The sequence below is a fragment of the Glandiceps talaboti genome, chromosome 5 (genome assembly GCF_964340395.1).
Source record: "Glandiceps talaboti chromosome 5, keGlaTala1.1, whole genome shotgun sequence".
Taxonomy (NCBI): domain Eukaryota; kingdom Metazoa; phylum Hemichordata; class Enteropneusta; family Spengelidae; genus Glandiceps; species Glandiceps talaboti.
Window position 1 is genome coordinate 17,990,291 of NC_135553.1, and position 15,431 is coordinate 18,005,721.

The window sequence follows — 15,431 nt, forward strand, 5'->3', positions numbered from 1 at the left end:
GTGTATGCATGAGTCATCAAAACAAGATGACAATGTGTTGCAATAATCGTGCGTTGTTTTTGAGACATGTAAGATATTCTAACTTGTTCAAAACACTAGTAAATGAGATTTTTTTCTTCCCCAATCTTTTAGTTTTCCAAAAGAGTAACTATACAGATACAAACTTACAAATCAGTGAGGACATTCTCTTCTCTGACATGTTGATTAATGTTTTATCATCAGTTTTTCACCTTGAAAGACTTAAAAAAAAAAAAAAAAAAAAAAAGCCTGGTGATAATCTGACTATGGGCATCTATTCCACAAGTAGTCATTTCTCATTTCAGAATGAAGATTCCAACTCAACGTGGTTTCAAGTCGCAATTTTATCTAAAGTAATGTGAAGTACAAGACAATCCAATGTTACAAAGGGAAAGCATTGTAAAATAAAAAATGGTCAAATATTGGCGTGGAGGGTTGAATTTAATTCGGCAGATAATCCACAACCTCCGGACCTACTACAGTAGAATACATCAACTATTCTTATACGAGTATATACAGTTACAAACTTTCTAAGCGGTGAGGATATTCTCTGACATGTTAATTAATGCTTTTTCAGCAGTTTTTACCTTCAAACACCTGTTTGACTACCGTGTCGTCAACACTGAGGGCGTAACATGCATGTGTATAAATGTGCAGGACTAGTTTTCGTGATAGGTGATAAAATGAATGCAAAATAAAATATTGAAAACGTGAAATGTGCATATTGAAATGATTCGTAGGAAATGACAAGCTACTCATGAACTACAGTAAAAGTCTGTGTACCGGCCTTAGATGCAAAGTAGTCCCGGGTCCAAACTCACACTCTATTTAGTGGTCTGAGGTCCAAAGTAGACCCAGGCTAGAGTTTAATACCTAACTTCAGTTTAAAGCACTATTGACATAAGAGATTAATTGAAAGCGTTCGCTTACACTGAGTGCCAATCCGATTAAAAAAAATAAAAGTCTGATGTGGTGAAAGCGGCTAGGTGTCTTTATTTACCTCTACTTCCATCATGGCTTTGTGCCGTTTGTTTTGTTCCGGGTGATCGCCTCTTTCCCTCAGATCTCAGACCACTATAGGGTCTGAGCTCACGGATTGACTGAGTGCGTACTTATCGAACTATTCAACAGTTGTGCTGTGCATGGCCAGAGAAAGAAGATATGAAATTTAACTTGCTGTTCAGTGTATATTGATTATATAAATGTAGTATGCAATTATAGAAATACAAAGCATATAAGGCGATATTATCTCAGGCCAAAACAATCTGGGATATTTATAGCTAAATGTTCACCAGGCATAACAAGGCTCGAAATACTAGTACTACACCATCATTTCACACTGGTTGTCGACATCGTTGTGTATTCGACATCGTTGTGTATATTGTCTTGAAAATTTGAAAAATGGAATTTCAAGTCTCAAGTCGATATAATGACAGTGATTAAATCTAAAACAAATGATTTACCTTTACTAATCTGAAACAAGTATGAAACAGTCAAAAAAGGTCAATGGACGGCGTGGGGTAGGTTAGTCTTGTCAGACGTGAGATAACCCAGTACCTCCGGACCTTACTTAACCACTATGTACGTTCAACATATAAAGGCTACTTCTACACTTAAAACTCTATCTACGGTGATGCAGTTTTGTACGATTTATTTTATTTGATAAATTCACATTACGATAGTAAATTTGAATATTCATGAAATTACTCATAAACGACGTATAATTCTGAGAAAAATAGATTGGGAAGTTCCACATTTCTTTATGCATTATTTGGGGGCGCTCTTATCGTCTAAAGGTTAACATCGCGCTTAAACAACTCTGATTAAAGTCTATAACAGCAGGGCAAACCCCTCCAAAGTCATTTATTTCAGAACAAACCGTTATACACGTAGTTACTTCGGTATTGATGCAGTACGTACGTGCCTTATGCATCCATGCCTGTCAGATTATTCAATTGGTCACGTGGGGCACTATACGTACGCACCCACAGAATACCGAAACAATTTTGAATCACCTGAAACACAGTATACAGGAATTGAACTGTGGCCCAAACAGTTTCGTATTTTAGAGTTTATTTTTAATATTACTTTATTAGAAATCCAATGTACACTACTATTATACATACATAAATACACCGCTTGTCATAACTGTTGGGAATCATTTCAGGAGATCTAGACCATATTGATCAGTTACTATATACACTATCGGGGTCTAATGTCATATGTTACTGTTACGTGTATCCAGACCCTTTCTTTGCTACATGCCTGTGTCTATTAACCAATAAATGGGTAGACATGGGTAGTAAATGGTAACCGAATCAAATTATGAAATTATCAAAATATTTATATTGTAAAAACAAACAGTTCCATAACGTACGTACCAATGTTCTCTCCATTTTGATTATTAAACACCCATCCGATTTTCGTTCAAACTATACCCTTCTTACTTCTCAAAAAGACCGTACAATAGGTATTGCGTCATGCTGAAACTCATTATCTGTAGACAACAACGTCGAACGTCATATCGGTACTGTTTCAAACACGGTTGCTGTGATAGACACTTAGTCTAGTAAATACAACAAATCGTCGTTTATTCAATGAACCAACGAGCATGTAGATAGTATATTCCAATTATTGATCACTTTAATACGACAGGTTTACAAACGGTTGCACAAAAATGAATTTAATGACTATACGCTTACGTCATCAATTCAGCATTGACAGTCTTCTAAGTTTACCTAACAAAACTTGTAACATATAAAATCACTATAACTGTGTTGTTATACGTGTGTATACTTAGTATTTAAAATGTGATTGCATAACTTTATCTACGAAGGTGGGTATCAAAGTATTTTCCCTTACAAGGAGTCAGTTGTAATGCACATGTGACTAGCTGTTTCTTGTGGATGAAATCACTGATAATGAAGGTGGTGTACGTAAGAAGGGTTTCGTTCAATGTTTTTGTAGTTATGTTTGATTTTACACCGAACCTTTAAATTTCCTGATGTAGTTCGATTATTTTGATCACCTTATGCATATAATATACCCTTCAAGTTTCCAATTATCGATGATACACTGACTTGGTGTCCGTTTGTAAATAGTCCCGGATATGGCACGGATTTGATTACTCTGTTTGTCAACAGTGTAGATTTGTGGCTTGTTGATAGCATTTGATCATGCATACTCCATGGAGTACGAAATAAATCGTAAATAAGAACATGAATTAACAAAAACGTCGTTCTAGTTACAAAAGTTAGTAGCGAGGCTTTAAAAACTATTTCACAAATATATGTACAGTGTATATATATGATAATGTTAAGAAAATAGAAAGACACAAATGGACGGCACTGCCTGTCACAGACTGAGTAAAAAAATACTCAACCCTTATAAATATTTGTATATTTTCTGAAGTAAAAGATTCAGTTAAATATCTTTCGTGAAATAGAAAACATTGGTTTTGGTCGGTTCTGTTGTTCAGTTATACCGTAAAGTTGGTTTGAGTCTTGTCAAGTGACTTCTGCACACAGAGTCATGTTACATTATTTACAAAATAGAGGCAAGTTTCGGATATTTTTTTTTCTAAAGATATTTTAAAATCCTGTGGCTGCATTATAACTTGGTGGTGGTGGAGCGCTCATGTACCTGGAAGATATAAAGGTTTGTATAGATATTTATTTAATATACTCGGAATGTCTTTTATCGTGTTTACATTTGTACGTCAAAGCAACTTGCCTTTCTGCCTGCCTACCTGTATGTCTAAATGTCAATATGCGTGCGTGCGTGCGTGTGTGTGTGTATGTGTGTATGTATGTATGTATGTATGTATGTATGTATGTATGTATGTACGTACGTACGTATGTATGTATGTATGTATGTACGTACGTTCGCAGACTACACAGAATGGTTGATACGTTGTTTTCTCCTAATAATATTTTCTATACCCAAGGATTTCACTTACCCAGGTGGATAGGCAGGATCTTGTTCAGCAGGAGGGTACCCAGGTGCTTTTCCATATGCTGGTGGTTGTGGAGCAGCATATCCTGGTGCTGCCGCAGGTGGTTGCCCGTATGCTTGCCCAGGTGGCGGGTATGCTTGCCCGGGTGGCGGGTATGCTTGTCCTGGTGGTGGCGGCGGGTAACCCATTGGTTGTTGGGCTGGGTATCCCATCGCAGTCGATGTTGATATCACCGTGGCTCCCGTGGGCTGAGGTTGCTGTACATGAACCATAGTGACCGTAGAATTTCGATACTGACAATGCCACACTATTCCAATGCAAAGAAATGTTACACCGGCTATGAACAGCACACCTCCAATGTGTCCTTGGTGTAATCACATTGACAACAAAGATCTGGTTGGTGTAGTCTTCCTTGATTTGAGGAAGGCGTTTGACCTTGTGAATCATGAAATATTATTTGATAAATTGCATATTTATGGTGTTAATAAAACATCCTTGAATTTATTCAACTCATATCTCGCGAATAGGAAGCAACGGGTTTCTATAAATGGTTGTATTTCTGATAGCGTTCCCCTAGAGGTTGGGTTACCCCAAGGATCGATATTAGGACCGCTTCTGTTTCTCTTGTATATCAACGATTTGCCACTTTGTACTTCGAATTGTGAAATCGATATGTTTGCTGACGATTCTACGATTCATACGTCGGCACAGTCAGTGACAGATCTTGAGTACAAGTTAAACGGTGCTCTTGGTGGTATTAGTGATTGGTGTACTGAAAACAAAATGTGCCCTAACATTGACAAGACAAAATGTATGCTAATTACAACTAGACAGAAACGAACACACTTGTCACGTAGTGACTTGAATGTGAAACTGGGTGATTATGATATTGAAAATGTTCTAAGTGAAAAGTTGTTGGGAATAGTCATAAACAATGATTTGTCATGGTCTTCACATGTAAACAATATTGTGAAGAAAATTAAATCTAAGTTATATCTCTTGGCGCGAATAAAGTGCTTCCTTCCAGAATCGGCACGGCGGCAATACTATAATAGCTTTATTTTACCTCACTTTGATTACTGTCAAGCAGTATGGGGCTGCTGCAGCAAGATCGACAACACCCGATTAAATAGTCTACTGAAACGTTCCATGAGGCTTATTTTAAATTGCGACGCCGGCATATCTCCCACTGAGATGCTAATCAGGCTAAACTGGTATCCACTCTCCTATCGTTACAAATTTAATAACGTTGTTTCAGTTTATAAAGCATTACAAGGCCAATATCCCACTTATATCAGTCGATTACTTTCACCATATAGACCTAGTCGGTCTTTGCGCTCAGTTACAAATCACTCGTTACTAGTCCCATTTGCCAGAACAAATGTTTTTAAGGATTCATTTCGAGTAGCAGCGCCTACACTCTACAATCAACTACCGGCTGCAATAAGATCTATTACTAATATTAGAAGTTTCAAAATTGCGTGTCATAAACATTACTTTCAGGGTTTCATAGATGACAATGTAAATTTTTAGTATGGTCGTATTTTCTATGTCACTTGCTGTCTGTATTTTGTCTGTTGGACGTTTTGTGCCGTTATTGCATTTTTTTGCAATTTGTATGTAGTCTCCTTTTCTGCCATTGTATTTTAATTTGTTCTTTTTTGTTCTCGACCCTCATGAAAAAAGGCTGTTACCTATGAGGCTATCGAGTTTAAATAAAGTTTATTATTATTATTATTATTATTATTATTATAATGTAGAATAACCACCAGAACAACGCCTCTAAGATTATGCCCATCACGATGAGCACAATACCGGTGATTATAAACGACTGAGATCGCTGGCGGAGTCTGTGATCCACCGGCATTTTGATTTTATAGGTTGGAATTTACAAAATTATCCTTTTTTTATCTGAAATAGGAACGAAAAAGAGTTTGATGAAGGGCATCAATAAAGTAGTATAAAAAACTTATCAGAACGACTTTATGTATGACACAGCAGGTACATACATTTTCTGTCTGTCTGTCTGTCTGTCTGTCGGGGGTTATTGGTGCTACTTTACCCGTGATGATTTGTTGAGTAAATGATATCTTAGCAACCACTGATAATTAAATATTTATAGAAAAAAAGTCAAAAAAAGTATCGAAAAATGACGTTTATATAATGACGGAAACAATGTTTCTTATTACTTGTCTGTCGTAATTACTATGAGAAGAATGACAAAATGGTGCATTTTGCAAAGTGTCGACAGTAGCCCGTGCTGACTTTCACTTCGTATGGGACATAGAGTACCATTAATGCGATTTTGAAATGGGACCTGTAGTCTTAGCAAATGTTGAATATATTAATTTTTTGATTTCATATTTGTTTACAAAGATGAAGGCAGTAGACCGGACAACTGTACTCTGAGACAGTTTACGTAAACTATAAAAATGACAGGTTTTCGACATTAGAAATTGCAACTGGCGGTGTGTACATGACATGTGAATCAAGGAGGTAGTTCTTCCCATCTCCATGGTTACATCCATTTCAACAACCACAACAGATTTAAGGGTATTCACGCTCATGTTTTCAAGGAGGTCGATAATCACTTTCTATTACTGTACCTCTGGGCAATATATGCAACAGGTATTTTGGCAGCCATTTTGAATTAATACGCAAGGAAATAGTTTGGATATATTTTTTTTCACGTCATAATCAACATATTTTATTCTCAGCTTGCACACTCACATAACCATTTCAGTTATGGTCCTTCAAAGGCCTACTCTGCATATAAATATAGGGTGATGGCCATTATGCTAGATGACTTTAACCGTGCAACCATCACATAGACTGTGTTTGTGATGCAACACGCTCACAGAGCTCATAGAGTGCCTATAAAACTGCCATTTTTGAGAGTATTACAGATTGCTTTTATCTCCTTATATTGGACTACGGTATTATGAATATACAGGAAAGAAATCTGTCTCTGTATTTTTGAAAATTAATGCGTTTTGGGGGACTATTGAAAATGGTGCCATTTCTTCTTTAAGAATTTAGAATTTAATTGTAATTTCCAATTATTCCTAATAAGTGTCTCATTTTGTTGTCATGGTGATATTCAGCGTTGCACATCCAATTAATTACCTTGGTGCAATATTTCCTTCTATACGTTCATCTATTTTTAATGTCATCATTCAAATGAGTCAACACAATGAACGTGTAAGATATATTTTCTCTTATTCTAAGTGAGAAAATTCGTGTATGGTGGTCAGTATATGGTCGCATATAGTCACGGTAGTAAACTTCACTGTGTGATTTAAAAAAAAAATTAAATTTAAAAACATGGAATTTTCATTAGAAATAAAAGCTTAAACCCTGAGTAAACCAGCTGATACTTTATGAAAAGTGGACACAGTGAACAGTATTATTCAATAAAGTACATCAAATTTTGTTCTCACGGTGGCGTCTTTGCACGGTCGATCGTGAGCGTAGCAAAAATAAACAGAACTGAAGGAATAATGGACATATGAACTCAAAAAAAAAGGAAATAAAAAGATTTTTTAACTAAAAAAAACAAAAACAAAAACATCATTTTTTAGGTGACCCAAATTCACCCACCATCACATTTTAAGGCCTCCTAAGTCATTCTAAGTCTATCTTGCCAGTGTTGTCGAAAGTATACCAAAACTATGTGAGTTTTCACCACCTACCCTCCTACCTTTCAAAATATAGAGGGAGACTAAACCTCAGACCACTATAGTGGCTTTTTTCTAAATAGTCTGAGCATAGACCGTCCACCCGGTCTAAGCGTAAACACAGAGTCACTTTACTTTGACCTAGGAACACTAAACATGCAAAATAGTAATTAGAAAATGAGAAGCCTGTACAAACATTTTGTTGATTAATAAATGATGTAGTAAATCGTACACATTATTAGTAATTAATCATCGAACATAATCACCAAATCGTTCATATTTTTTCATGATATAAAAACATCTATACTAACCATGCTATTACCGACGATAAAATAATTTTAGAAAATGAACGAAACCTATCGACCACCTTTTGAATGCAGACAGTTTGTTTTAAAATATACGGGGTTGACCCGCTGAAATAAGAATAAACTGGGCATTTGTATTTTTTTGCTTTTGGGTTCGTATAAATTTAAAAGATCTGTCGAAAAAAATTGAGATGTTGAACACTATAGCTGTTATGTACTGTCGTAATGTTGTGGCTTGACCTTGAGGGATACCATATAACAGTCTATAATAGTATTTGGATTATACTTCCATGGTATCTGTAAACACTGATCGAATTTACAATACACCATTGTTAGACTGCAGAATGGTTTCATCTGCAAGTTCTGTTATTATCTACACCATAGGTTACGTCATTATAGGTTGGATTAATGAAATAGTGCTTCTAATAGATGGCGTGGATGGACATTAACTCGAACGACAACACTAGTGCTTCATTTCGAAGCGGTACAACAATTAGTAGCCTTCCTCGACGTAAGCTTATTTGTTTACTGAGTCAAGAGCTTCGAGAGCGAAAATCGATCTACTTTAGCTTTTGAGCAAAGACATACATGTTTGAATTTCAAATGATCGAATGGCGTGATATCCCCGGGTGATATCTTATGATGGGTTACAATAATGACAAATAAAATTCACCTAGGAAAAAAGCCGCAATGATTCTGTTTTGAACTAGATTGTTTATCTATGAATCCACGACATCATGTAGGTAGGCATATAATAGCACATACTCCTCTAATCGATAACCATGCATTCAGTTGCGTTTTGTATGTTTGGGACTGTGTATCGAGTTGATGTTAAAACTACACAGTGCAAACACAACGCTTATATCGAAACCATGGCTGTAGAAACAGTCCGTGTTTGTAGCGAACCGATGGAACAGTTGATGAGTTATTTCATTTCCTTACATAACGATTTCGATTGTAATTTGTAAGTGAATACATATACATATGTAAACGTACGCTGTTCGGATCTCCCCCGTCTGTCTCGAACTAAACTACTGTGCTCGATAAAAACCCTACGACATGCCTTTACATCCAGAATAAAGAAGCCTTTTCCCCAACTACATCAATCATTTTTTCAAACGCATTACCCCAAGTCATTTTAGCTTCGGTACACACTCACCTGCAGCTGTCAAAACGGAATTCAAAGGTTGGAATGACAGGTCGGTCACCACTTATTGAGAAGATCCGACCTGAGGAACATTTCTGCGCAGATCGGCCGGTGTCATGACGTCAGTGTACATTTGACTGTCAATGGATTTCATGTATTGTTGTCTGACGGCTTCTACTCGGCAGATCTGTGACGTGTTATGTAAATGTTAGATCGTATCCAAAGTAACAAAGATGGCGGACACTTCTGCGTTCTGTTATTAAATTACCATATCAAAGTTCGTTAACCCGGATTTTCAATGACGTCAGTTCAGAATGACTACATATTTTATGAACGTGGTACTTACATATAAAGTGAACGATGATTCTAGCGTAAAGATAACAAAAAGTTCCGAATGTATGTATGTATGTATGTATGTATGTATGTATGTATGTATGTATGTATGTATGTATGTATGTATGTATGTATGCATGTATGCATGTATGGATGTATGTATGTATGTATGTATGTATGTATGTATGTATGTGTGTGTGTGTGTGTGCGTGCGTGCGTGCATGCACGCGAGCGTACGTGCGTGCGTGCGCGTGTTTGTGTGATGTGAATTGATGTAAGCATATGTCTATACGTCTGTTAATTTTGCTTTTAAATGGATGGAAAGTTTTAATGTTTACTTCAATCTGTTTTTTTTCTTTCGGTTTCCTTAATGACTCGTTTTTGGATTTCAAGACTCAGAAGACACCGAAAACATGTTGGGGAAAAATAGAATGAGAAATGTCATCTGTGCTAAGAATAACCCACAAAAATAGCCATGTGATATTTTTGTGAATGGTTTTATCCATGAAAGCATGTGAAAGATCATAAATAAGTCATTGTAACAAACCCAATTTAACATAAAAAATATTGCACACACGCATGCACGCACGCACGCCCGCCCACCCGCCACTCACTCACTCACTCACTCACTCACTCACTCACTCACTCACAGAGAATAACCCATAATCTTATTTTGGTGTACTGTCACTACCTGAATCTAACTGAATGAGCTTTCAATTTTCTCTCCGTTCTTGCAATTATTTTTTTCAGAACGATTTGACAGCAAATATGGCGCCTTGATCCCAAAACTGTTTGATACCCACTTTTCCCAGCCCAATGACGAGTTTTTGTAGGTAAGTCTGACAAATAATACACAGGTATTCCTAATATCATTGCCAGTGTTGTCAACAGATTACCGTCCAACATCACTCTATAGCCTGATAAACACCGCCCTCAGTGGTTGTTTTGCAAAATGATCTTGAGTGCACACTAGTACTGCTGGCACGTTTCACTGTAATATGAGTCAACGCGAAAATAAAATCTACACATTTCAAAAGTTAGGTAATCTGCAAATCATGTTTTATTCAAATTTTAAATAATATAAACAAACAAACTTCTTATAGTAAAACCGTTTCAATATCTCTGTGTAAAAATCTGCTCGAAAACGATTTGGAATAGTACGGTGCGCTCCCGAATCGATGTAAGTTAAAGATGACATTTGATCAGAATTGTCTTCTTCAAAATATGCAACTACCTCAGTAAACTTGAACTTAAAATTGCCTAGTCTATGCAGCTACCTCAGTAACCCGACCTATACAGTATGCAGCCACCTCAGTAAACTTGAACTTGAAATTGCCTTTACTATACAATGTAATATACAGCCACCTCAGTAAACTTGAACTTGAAATTGCCTTTACTATACAATGTAATATACAGCCACCTCAGTAAACTTGAACTTAAAGTTTCCTTTACTACAAATATGCAGCTACTTCAGTAAACTTGGACTTACAATTTCATTTTCTATACAATATACATCTACATCAGTAACTTGACCTTGAAATTGCCTCTACTACGTATACTATACAATATACAACCACATCTGCAGTAAATTCGAACCTATACTATATACAATATATGGAGCTATCTCAATACTGAGCTCGTTGATTTAGACTAAGTTATTTTTTATACTTTCTAAAATGAAACTGCCTTTACTGTACAATATATATGTGCAGCTATATAGTCATTGACCTTATAAAGTTGCCTTCAATTACTGCTCAGTATATACAGCTATGTCAGTACTCGTGGACTGATAAAGTTGCCTTTACTGTACAAGATATACAGCTATGGACTGATAAAGTTGTCTTTACTATTCGATATATATACATCTAACTGTGAGCAGTACACATGAACTCAAAATATTTAGTAACTATATAATATACAGTTGTCATAGTACTCGTGGACTTATTATGAAATTCTTCAAATAATAAATTATCACAAGAAAGGATTCTATTTACAATACTTCATCTATTTATTATATTAAAGAGGCCATACGGATGAAGAGAGAGGATTGGAGATTTATTTCGGATTTTAAATTTATAAAAACAAAATTTTATGTTATCATGGCTTTCTACTTGAAAAATCAATGTGAACAGCATACTATACACCAAGTCCTTGTTTGTAACTCGATAAATTGCAAAAGATTAATAAATGTGTGAAAATCTTTGTTATTTCACTTACAATAAAACTTTTTACACGCTTTGCAATATATTGAGTTACAAACAAAGACTTTGTCAATGTTGTTTCACATTGATTTTCCAAGTAGGAAGCCATGATTATGAAATTGCTTTATAAATTAAAAATCCAAAATAAAAACCCAATCAAATCCTCCTCATCCATATATGGCCACTTTAACATGGTAATAAACCCAATTTTTACTGCTACATTTTGTATGGACGTAGCGCCTGAATCTTTTGGTGAGTGATGATGATTATTAAGAGAGAAATATAATACTGTCCCATTCTCCATCAGTACCCTATAATAACACGTTTTAAACTTGTGACATTGAGACGTCCTTAGAGGAATAAAACATAGATATTGCCATAACATCAACTGACATCAATGTGTTTCAAGCATATCTAGACGACAAATAACACACTTTTCAATGTGTTCTTGCACACATAATAATATCAGGGACGGATTGTTTCTTTTACGGTTTTTTGTTCTTTCTTATCCTTTTTTTACATAATTTCATTTTATAATTTATAGTGTTGTGCCTGTTTCAATGGCATGTACATTATAGCATAAATACATAATTATAAGAATGTTTCTATCTTCGTTAGACCATGTGGATGGTATATACATCCATGGTTAGACTCTTAGTGACTTCACATAGGAATTCAAAGCCCTACTAGCCACGTTTTAGCTGCTGAAAGAACCACAAAATTCACAAAAAGTCACACTTGCATCCTTCAAGAATATTGTTATTACATAATACGAATAGGCCATTAATGTTTTCTCTGGTTTGCATTCACAACGTCATACGCTTTTACCATTGTCACGATTGTGGTTTAGCCAAGTATAATTAATGAAATTATCACTGATATTAGAACAAAAGTAAATGAAGAGAAACACTTTCAATAGAACAATTCTATGAATTGAAAGGAAAGAGAAGTCGGGTGTGGTTTGCATCCCAGGTGGTCTGAGATCCCGGTAATGGAGTTTAATACTTCTAACAATGTCAAGGTCGTCTTTGTTGATTATATCATTGTTCGTACTGAATATATCAATCAAGGTAGTATCTGAATCCATGACAAATCGTCACATCTTATTACATATTGAATGTTGAAAAACTACAAAAAGCAAAAAGCAAAAAAGGGTGTTACTGCTTATGTCTCATGCAGTGTTTGGGGTCTGAGAAAGGGTGGACGCAATTTGTCACGGATTCATCTGTATTGAAACAACAGTGCGTGTATATTGCATTACCTTTTGCTTCCACTGACGTTGCCAGGAAACCACAATTTACATTTCCAACTTCATTTATGATATATGTATATTTATAACTTCATCCACAACTTCCATCGTCGCAAACCACGGCCTGTTTTACGGCAACGTTCTTAACGAGCCTCCCACATTTATTTCGAAATGTAGTGGTAGAAATAATAACTCTGGTTTGCGAGAATGACAACTTCCATCCAATCAAGTATCTTACAGAGCAATGACGAGTATAAGTTTCTCATTTAGTTATGAATTTGGAGTATTTTACATATTCCTGTCAAGCAATAAAGGTGACAGTACAAATATGAGTATATCTGGTTGTTAGGAGATATAACAGCTCGCTCGGAGGATGGGAGTGCTAATTAGCCTCGACAGTGCATTTTGAGTACTGTAACTTTCACTTGTTGAGCAAATTAGTCATGAACCGATCTCTGTAAACTGGAGCAGGGAATTCTGGGATTGGAGCCCAATTACTAATGCTGATGTCATCAATACCCCTACCAATCAGTCAAGAGTATTGATGTCCGTATCTTGCTTATTACACATGATGTAATCCATTTATATATACTAGTAACTAGTATAAGTATGTGTGTATGTATGTATGTATGTATGTATGTATGTATGTATGTATGTATGTATGTATAAGTGCATATGCGTTTTGAAAATTGTTTTCTCATAAAAAGGATAACTAATACATCATTAATTTAAATATTCTTGTAAATGTGTCTTAGTATCTTGTACATGTAAAGCACCTTTCTGATCACCCTTATCACGTTATCATTTCGCACTTTTTTTACGATTTAGTAATGGATGGAGACGAAATTATTATATAAATGTCTATGTTGATATTTGTTTATATCATGACCGTGCATTCTCGATTGTTCCAATAACGTAAGGAGGTGGAGGAGAAGACGGTAGTACTTCCGGTTCTCCGAGAGTTGTAGTCTCATTCCGTACAGGATAACGGTAGCTGCCGACAAAGACGAGTTCTGACTCCTCGCTAGATCGGCGTCTCCTCATCCGGTTTGATCTGGTTTGGGTCGAGGCTTCCATTGGCTGTGGGTACGTTGTTTGCATTTGTTGTATTCCAGAGTCATCAACTATCTGACCAGGTGCATAGCTTGGGAAAGTCGGGTTTCCTTGCATATCGTAGGAATATCTAAAATATCATAGGAAATATTTATTAATTTGTAAAATATTACTAAGACTTACTTGAGACTATACTGCTGCAGCTCGAGAATTATTTTACAACTCTTGCAACAGTTATCTAGAAATACCTGCGATCAGAACGTTGTTTACCAGTGGAGAACAACTGGAACTGGCTTTGAAGGTGTCGTGAAGTCTTGAGGCGATGAGAAGCTATTACAAGGTTGCCACTGATTGGATAACATATATATACTTTATCACTCATTAACAATACAGCCTACAGATGTGCGTGTTTCCTTTGCTTTCTAAACCAATCAGAACGACCCTTATAAAGTGCTTCACATTATCTGAAAGTCTTCTGTGTTTGTTTTTATCTTGTTTTATTGTTCGGGGGGGGGGGGGGGTAATATGTTGACAATATAATCCAGGTATATTCATTTCTATAAATACTGTATCAAAACAAGATACTCTACAAAATGACAATATTCTATAGTGCGTTCTTTAACATCACACTAACCGTCAATGGTTTTACAACTTACCCGCCATAGTTGACATGTCCTACTGGTGGCGAGTACGGAGGAGGAGGTTCCTTTGCTAGAGCAGGGGTGTTGAACAAGCCCGGTAGGGCTCTGACCGGTGTCGACGGTGGCTTTTGCGATTTAACAATGCACAACCAAATACCTCCAGCCACCAGTAAAAGTACACCTACTCCAATAACAATGAGTCCATAATGAAACAGGTAGCCACCCGACACGAAGAAAACAAAACAAAAAAGAGCTCCAACTATAATAACTGTTACACCGCCACCTAAAGTCCCCTTAGCCCGTCGTTCATTCGTTTCATGTCGTTCTCTTTGCGTCGTCTCGTCATCACGTGAGTTGTCCTGCCATGCACCACGGACTGTCGCCATTCTACGTTGAAGATGTCATCTGCGTCGACAGCGATTTGATGCACGTATACTGTGTGGAGAATTTATTGGTTTGGTTCTTGGCCTCACACCTATAATGACTTGTTGTTTCTTCGCTGGAGAAATTGCCAAGTGTTGACGATTGCGACTGATTTTCTCACTGCAAAAAGGGAAAAAGGAAATGCATAAACCGACTCGGAAAGCTAACTCGTCTAGCTTGAGTATTGTTCACTCTGGTGTGAAATTCCCAATAACTCAATGCCCACTCTCCTTTACATATTTGCGCGCGCACGCACGCACGCACGCACGCACACACGCACACACACACACACACACACACACACACACATGTATGTGTGTATATATATAAATATATAATTTGTGTATATATATATATTGTATGATAGATAGATAGATAGATACATAGATATATAAATATAGATAGATAGATAGATAGATAGATAGATAG

The 15,431-nt window shown here is 36.3% G+C and overlaps 1 protein-coding gene and 1 long non-coding RNA gene across 2 annotated transcripts; both read right to left on the minus strand.

The window, feature by feature from the left end:
* Nucleotides 1–2,159: 2,159 nt before the first annotated feature.
* LOC144435622 (uncharacterized) lies at nucleotides 2,160–4,395 on the minus strand. Its single transcript, XM_078124216.1, has 2 exons — nucleotides 3,977–4,395; nucleotides 2,160–3,660 (listed from the first exon to the last, which is right to left on the minus strand). Exons 1-2 carry the CDS (start codon nucleotides 4,243–4,245, stop codon nucleotides 3,609–3,611), a joined length of 321 nt encoding a protein of 106 aa, XP_077980342.1. The 5' UTR covers nucleotides 4,246–4,395; the 3' UTR covers nucleotides 2,160–3,608.
* A 9,175-nt stretch (nucleotides 4,396–13,570) lies between these two features.
* Nucleotides 13,571–14,664, minus strand: LOC144434805 (uncharacterized). Its single transcript, XR_013480863.1, has 2 exons — nucleotides 14,595–14,664; nucleotides 13,571–14,068 (listed from the first exon to the last, which is right to left on the minus strand). It is a non-coding gene; the product is annotated as an uncharacterized LOC144434805 (long non-coding RNA).
* Nucleotides 14,665–15,431: the final 767 nt, after the last annotated feature.